General features: G+C 46.2%; 3 protein-coding genes across 3 annotated transcripts in view; 1 reads left to right on the forward strand and 2 right to left on the reverse strand.

Moving 5' to 3' along the window:
• Positions 1-262: 262 nt before the first annotated feature.
• Positions 263-417, reverse strand: Pmar_PMAR008224 (hypothetical protein; the record flags this gene model as incomplete). The annotated part of the gene is made up of 1 exon (XM_002768879.1): positions 263-417. A coding segment is annotated over one exon (155 nt), but the record flags the coding sequence as incomplete, so codon positions are not given.
• Positions 418-3,367: 2,950 nt separating this feature from the next.
• Pmar_PMAR008225 (conserved hypothetical protein) lies at positions 3,368-4,598 on the forward strand (the record flags this gene model as incomplete). Its single annotated transcript, XM_002768880.1, has 7 exons — positions 3,368-3,529; positions 3,581-3,686; positions 3,795-3,897; positions 3,949-4,084; positions 4,132-4,269; positions 4,320-4,444; positions 4,499-4,598. 7 exons carry the CDS (start codon positions 3,368-3,370, stop codon positions 4,596-4,598), a joined length of 870 nt encoding a protein of 289 aa, XP_002768926.1.
• Positions 4,599-6,605: 2,007 nt separating this feature from the next.
• Pmar_PMAR008226 (elongation factor 2, putative) overlaps positions 6,606-7,580 on the reverse strand; it is a gene marked incomplete at its 3' end in the record, with an annotated part of 4,939 nt that continues 3,964 nt past the window's right edge. The window contains exons 14-17 of the mRNA XM_002768881.1: positions 7,504-7,537; positions 6,940-7,037; positions 6,766-6,868; positions 6,606-6,718 (exon numbers count right to left, since the gene is read on the reverse strand). Of these exons, the coding sequence (XP_002768927.1) occupies positions 6,606-6,718; positions 6,766-6,868; positions 6,940-7,037; positions 7,504-7,537 (348 nt within the window). The remainder of the gene's footprint in view (positions 6,719-6,765; positions 6,869-6,939; positions 7,038-7,503; positions 7,538-7,580) is intronic.

Genomic DNA, 7,580 nt, shown 5'->3' on the forward strand with positions numbered 1-7,580 from the left:
GGAAATAAGGCGATTTGGTCTCCTCCTGCACTTGTAGTATCTCATTGCAGTACTCGAATTTAGCTACTATATCCTGTAGCGCCTACGAGAGACCTCCGGTTCTAATCCCACACCCATCATTTCTACCTCTCTAATATTCATGCTCTCTCCAAAGATCACTAATACCCTTTCCTGTGTGCCCGGGAAGAAACTGCCGCTAGGAGACACTTTGATGGAGACCTTAGCTGCCTGCATACGAAGCAGCGTTGGTATGAGGCTCCAATCAACGCTGTTTCATGACCTGTTCCATATGGGAAATTTCTGAACCACTTTTCCCTATGATAGCTCCAGCCTGTTTATGCGTCACCAACAATTTGCAGGAGCACCTCGCTTGAGGGTTTGCATCCTTATGAACTCTAGCATTGCAATTGCCACCACCTAAAAATCCTCTTTTCCTCCCATAAGAATAATTAGCCTCCCTACTCTTGAGTGAGGAATTTGAACAGACAGCAACGTTGGGCAAAGACTGGTGATCGCTAGCCCCATTGAGACCTGAGCATGAACAACAAGTTGGCCGTGGAGAGCAAGTACGTTGTGTTACTTGCTGATTGTCTATAACTCCTCCAATCCGGCCTACTGTAATGGCTAGCAGTCTGGACATTGGACACCGTCGAGGGGCCCCCACTTGACAAGGATGATGATGAACCGGCACCTTGCCATGAAGATGGGACGAATGCTGCTGCATGAGGGCTCAAGGTGAAACTGATGAAATAATTGTCAAGCATGAGGATGCCGACTGAATATATTACCCAGCCGCGGAAGAGTGCGAGGAAGATCGGCTTCCTCCTGAATGCTGCTGCTGCTGCAGTTGACGATTGACGGTACTACCGGATAATTGCATAGGGACACTCTGCTCACGACTGTGGCCCGATATACGCGAAAATGAACACAACAACAGCATCATGGAACTCACAGGAGGCTACGATCCCATCCGAAACCGCGTTGACTGTGATTGCCATTATCCTCGAATTTTCACGCAGGATTCTCATCACCCACTGAATACGCCTCATGTGGCAGCTCCCAGTGGCCATGATTATATTCTCCACTGCAATGATTCGAACCTACCACAACGGGAGGGCTACCCCTGGAGCCCTTATAATATCGCGAATGCTCCCAGAGTGACACAGGGAGTTCAAGTCACTCAGGTGGGATGTATACAGTGCGTGCCAATTTGATGTGCAAATATGTGTTATTTTTTGAGGCTGATAAGAATCAATGTGAAACTATATCGCATATACAATGTAACAATGACTATGAACATGTGTTGTGATGAAAGTACCCGTTTGGGACTGTGATAGCGACAACTTGTTCACTATCATTCGCCCTCCAAAGTAGCACGCATTTGCATATAAAATTGACACGTACTGTAAACCTCTACTAACGTTGGCATCGTTCACACCAATGTCCACGAGTGATTCTATGTTATTACATCCCTCCGCGTAGTACCCAGTTTATTCCCAATAATCTACTTCCTCAGCTACACTATATATCGATTTATTGAGCACGGCTCGAAACGTACGAAAAAGTAGGAAAACTTGCATCGAATACCCAGAGTTCATGCAGAGCGCTTTCCAAAAATAATCCTGAGATTGTCGCACATGGAAAATTCAAGAGTGAGAGACATAGATCCGCTCTTGAAAGACTATTCCCAAAACGCCCATTCGGACAAATGCTCTTCCTTTACGAATAATTTTCTGCGATATGTGACCAGAAAAATTCGTAGAAGTCAGCAAATCGCTCTCGAAACTGAACATGCGAGTGAACATTAGAAGGTTACTAGAACGCTGGGCTAGCGTCGGCGGGAAGAAAGGAGTTGAGAATGGGCATTCAGTGACGTTAACGACCTTAGGACCTCGAGCTAAGCGGGCAAAGCAGAATTCCATGTGTCAGAAATGGTAGACTACACATGAAGCAAGGTGTCAATAAGCCTCACACTAACAGTTAGGACCAGCAGCAAGAACATCACACGTCATACACAGCAGGATCACAGCTTCGCGGGCGAGCGCGGCGTCACGGTCCACCAGTTTTTGCACCACTCAACACTCCACAAGCTTCAACAATCCTCTACGTTACCTCTTCGACGTTGGTCATGACCCCTCTTTCCTCCATATCATTGTTTTGTTACTTCTGGCACAGATCCTTCCTGGTCGTAAGGGGCGCTGCTGCTGCAGTTGTAAGCCTTGTCCTGATGCCCTCCGTCTTCTTGGATCCATCCATATCTCTACCACAGACATACACAACGACGATCGTTGAGGCTGGTTACAGCTTTGTTGAGAAACCACAAGGTGATCCATTCGCGGTACCATACATCCTTCAACTTAGTCTGCATAGTATCATGGATCGTTATGGTTACTCATTCGTCGTAGGCGCTGCCAGTGTGGTAAAATGTGCGCATGGTCCACATGTGTTGGTGACAATATGAAACTCTGAGGAAAATTTGGAAAATCCTTGTTACTTTCTGTACACTGATCGTATATATTCTCCCAATTCGTATATAAAATCATATGATTAGTGAGGAAAATTTGGAGCTCGGCTGAGGCAAGCGAACATTTTTTTGCAGCACTGGGCGCTGCCGCATCATATGTCTACCACGTATGTGACGCGCATACTGTGGCAGTGATATAGATACTTTCGAAACAAATACAGATCTAATATATAATTCTCGGCTATCACAATGTCAACATTTGGGTTGTATTCACACAGGCTCTTACAATTGAATGCTTAATTCCACCGATAGTTCACTTGAGTTATTCCCTTCATTATGTTTTACGTAAAATGCTAGTAAATACCGTTGCCAGATAGTGGTAGTATCAGCGACTGTGTACTCAGCAGTATAAAGAGCTGTGATATTTAGTACATCTATGACCTCTTTCTCAGATGGTACTATCTATGTCGGAAGCTACGACTTCATAACATCATCATCAACCGTGCATTGCCCCTATCTTTCTCGTTGTATTTGGTTGCAGCAGCATAACGGCGGTTCGCCGTTGGAGGCAGGGAAGATACCCCCTCATCGAGCAGGTCACCCACAGCAGCTACTAGGGTTGTTAAATATTATTACTACAGGAACCGAGCCTAAAGGTAGTATCCATCGTAACAGATGAGATATTATTCACATTGTGAGCCGTCGTTTTCTTTCTGCTGGTGCCCAGTGTTGGAGGATTATATGCTCGTTTTCCTCAACTGAAGCAAAGAGTTTACATACGACTTCGGGTTCACAGAAACCAATAAGCGTTGCGTCAAAATTTCCTCAGAATTTCCGTATTGTCATCGACACATGCTAGTTGACTATGTGCGTATTCCCTCCCCCGCTCGAATTATAGATTTTATGGGAATTCCATCAGATAAGGTACTCTTGCTCTTGAGCAAGAAGAAGTTGGACCGGATGTGCCCCATGGGAGTATACGATTCCACCGATCAATGCGAGTTCGTCTGTATTGATCCGACTTGTGACATTCCCACACAAGTCGCTGGTTTCGAGACTACCACGGTAGTGATTATTCCTACCTTGTGGCCTCGCATGTTGACTCCCGTGCCTTAGATACTCCACAAGATCACCGACTGGGCAGAGTCGAATCCCGAAGTGATCGAGGCAGCTCGAGAACTGACCAACCCGACGCCTTGCTCGGTGGATAGCCAGTTGGCATGTAATGAAAATTCGCTCAGCGGAATGATAATGGAGATATTAGTATGAATCTTCTTGATGCATCTGTCTGCTAATGGTCCTTTTGAATCGACGATATGTGTTTGTTCAGGTACGGATCGTTGGGATCTGCAGCAAGCTTTTATAGCGGCGGGAGTGAACGTACCGAGGATGTATCTCATCGAGCCAAGTGCGAATGAGATGCCCCGGTTGAAGTAAGGATTCGAGCTGGGTCCCACGCTCTATCCTCGGCCGTGGTTTTCCAGTTACCCCCAAATTTTGAAAACTCGTGTTGCTTGTGGTACTGTTGCAAGTCATCATATGGCGGTCGTTTCTAGTGCTAAGGAGCTCGAAGAGTTCAGACGAGAGCATCGTGAAGATGCTGTCTGCGCTCAGGACTTCGTATGTGTATCTTCCATCAAGGCCTCTGAGATTAAGTTCGATTCCAGATACCCCACGGTGGTATAATTTATAAGGTATTTGTTATTGGTGGGGAAGTTCGATTGGATATTCGCCCTAGTCTGGGTGATGATGCTGTCGGGAAGTCTTTTGATTCGCAGAACATGAAAGGGATTGTAGTCCAGCAGGTGATCATTGTGGGATTCGAACTCGCGACCTTCGATTTGCTAGTTTTCAGAAACCTTCAGTGGATCCCAGTGGCGTAGACATTAACAAGGTTAAAGATATTGCGTTGAAGGTCGATGGAAAACTCGGCCTGGGATTGTTTGGTCTCGATCTTATAGTGGGCAGTCGTGACCAAAAGTAAGCATGAAGATTCCCTAGGTTGTTACGATATTGTACACTCCTTTGCGTCAGATATTACGTGGTAGATGTGAACTACTTCCCGACATTCAAGGGTGTTGACGGACTGCCCAAACTAATTCGTCAATTGCTCTTGCATCAGCAACAGCAGTAGCGTGGAAATGCAATTGGGTGCTGGTTCTCGCCTATCAGTTTTGAGTCGTGTTTCTTACTACTATTTTTTGAGTTACAGTCCCCCCCCCACACTGTCATGTTGACCGATCATACCATGACTTCATGTATGGCAAAAAGCTCATCTTTCGATCAGCACTCAATCCTGTTTGGTTTGGTGGTATTGTCATGGTAGGCCTTGTCCTCTCGGGGGTAGGGAAGGGCCGAACTGAGACCACGTAGGGGTCTGTAAATGTCCAAGCGTTGTTATACTCATTTCCGTCATTGTCTTTGTTGTCGTTGTCGTCATCATCGCTGTTGCTATCGGCCCAACCAAAAAGGAGAGGACTTCCGGACACCAATTCATCGGAGCATCGACATACGCCATTGGTTTTATCAGTCCGCACATATATAACGCAACTTCGCAACGGTTGAACATCTGCTGTTTTAAACAGCCTGCTTACAGATGTGCCTCCTACTCTCCAAGCTTATTGCTACATGACTTACGCGACCGTTGCACCATCTTGGGATTAGAGAGCAAGTTCAAGCAAGTGTATGAAATGAGAAAGATATAGGGTTGTTCAACTCAAGTTCTAAAACCCGCTTGTCTAACGGAAGTTCGTATGCAGTGAGAGCGAGATGATTTCCTACACGAACCAGTCTCGTTATCTCTCTCTTTTCTTCATATATAAGTTGGTTGGGGGCACTAACACGTGTCAGGAAACGTGGGCCATATTCCGTGACATTGCGAACGATAATACGACTACGGAGAGTTGTGGTGCGTTGATATCAGAAGTATTGTCTGGCGGCTTGGATTCGAGGATGGTCATTGGGAACCGGCACCGAACTTTTTCGAAGGTTTGTTTCGGAGTTGGGATTCCCGGAGCTCAGTCCAGCTAGTTTGCTGTGATCGTTCGGTTCACCAACTGAGCATTTCTGAAGCTGTACTGAACAGTGACCATCACAGGACGCAACTGAATACTGAAATGCATCTTGAATGCCCTTGCCCACTAGGTAATACACATCAGATCTCACTGTGATCATCACAGTGAGATCTGTGACAATGTGATCGCAAATAATCGGAGTACTCCGATCACAAAAAAATGTCCGTATTCCTAGTATCGAACTCATCCAAGACCGATCTCGTTGAATCTTTCTAGAGTAGAATCACGACCATTTGTCACCGGAACAGCAAACTCTGTATTCGTCTTCGTTCCTGGAGTATGCGGCGAAATCAGTATATGATCAGTTGCCATTGTCTGATAAATCCGATCTCATTGAGAAGTTGACGACTGCATTCTATCCGACTTCAGCGGATGCGTTCATAGTGTTCCAAAGCCGACGATTCACTCACGGGGTTTTTCCTATTCCATTCATCAAATTAGGGATGAAGTGGTAAGTCCAGTTTGGGTGGAGCAAGGCGGCAAAACGAATTCTCAAGAATGATTCATTCGTTTTCTCAGTCTCGACATTATCGAGTCGGGAATACAAAGCTCTGGGATCACTGCTTCCTTCCGAAAACGAGCCCGAATGCCAGAGTGATTATCTGGACAAGAAAGGTTTCAGAGGCGAGAAGCTGATGACGTGGTCACTCAACTCACCGGATCTGAAATCGGTGGAACAATACTGGAACATTTTGAAAAAAAGCGATACTTTATCACTGATACATTACACAACTCTTCCAGAGGAGTGAAGCAACTCTTCTCAAAAAGCTGCATAGGGTATCCAAAACTTCCATCCGTACGGGCGCTAACAGAACCTGCTGTGAATCTTCTGTAGCGTGTTCTCTCAGTGTATATTTATTATATTGATGTTAGATAGGGTGAACAAGAGGTTCGCTTTCTGGCATTCATCATAGTGGGAAAATCACCTGAATACTCGCCGAACTCACCGAGAATTTTTCAAACATTTGCGTAGGGAAATTTTCCCTAGGAAAACGCACGCACCGTATAGATCTCTCCTCAGATCCTTCGTCAAATGATTGCAACGCAACCCCACTGTGTCGAAACATTCACTTCATTTTGGTAAGGTTACGTTGTTTCTCAGCATCAACCACAAGCTTTTCACCACAAGGCAGTCCTTTGCTTCTCCGTATTTGCATCACCAAACGTCGAGCAGTATTCCCTGAAAATACAGGGGATTCAGTAATATCACAGCTCTAGCATTCCTACCAATGTCTAGGGCAGCAGTCGAGTCCACATTCGAGCCGTAATCCTCAAGGCGTTCACGCGTCATGCACAACTCATACAGAGGGCACTGATCATAGTCGTCAATCTAAAGCGACAGCGTAAACTCATTCCACCCGAGGAATTTCCACAGCGTGGATGCATTGACGACAGGCTCACCTTCCCTCCTCGAAGAACCCTCCAATGACTGAAAGATAGCCTCCAGAGAACCTTTCCTTTAGCGGCTCCTCGCAGCTCATCAGCGAATGACTTATGACCTGTTCCCCGAGTATTCCATCAACAGTCAATGCCATTTCACATACTGATGGACGAAAACCCGAAAGCCTCTGCTGCAGGCATGTAAGCGATGATTTGCTGCTCAGTGTAAGAACCCTCTGCCAGGTCCGAATACGTCTGCAAGAAAGGGGTAAGATACAGTGTCAGTTGCAGTTGTCGAATACTATATCCGCCCTTCTATGCTCGAGTAATGATGTGACAGCTTTCACATGTTCGCACTGAAGCTCGACCTCGAGCATAGGCTCGCTCAGCCGGATCAATCCCGGAGAAGCATTGCACCTGAAGGGTCCGGAGATAGACAATAGGCACAATTGCCAATAAGAGCTTTACCTCGACAGGCCTGTACAATGGCCGAACTCAGTGTCCATGTATGAGTATCCAAGCATGATAATGATGAGACATCTGATGTGCACAGGTGAGATACCATGACATGAGCATGTGCCCTACCTTCACCATTAGCATCCTTCAACCGAATGCCAACCTGCACACTACGGCTCTACTGGCTCTCGACACAGTGGCCCGGC

Source organism: Perkinsus marinus, assembly GCF_000006405.1.
Source record: "Perkinsus marinus ATCC 50983 genomic scaffold scf_1104296966926, whole genome shotgun sequence".
NCBI lineage: Eukaryota > Perkinsozoa > Perkinsida > Perkinsidae > Perkinsus > Perkinsus marinus.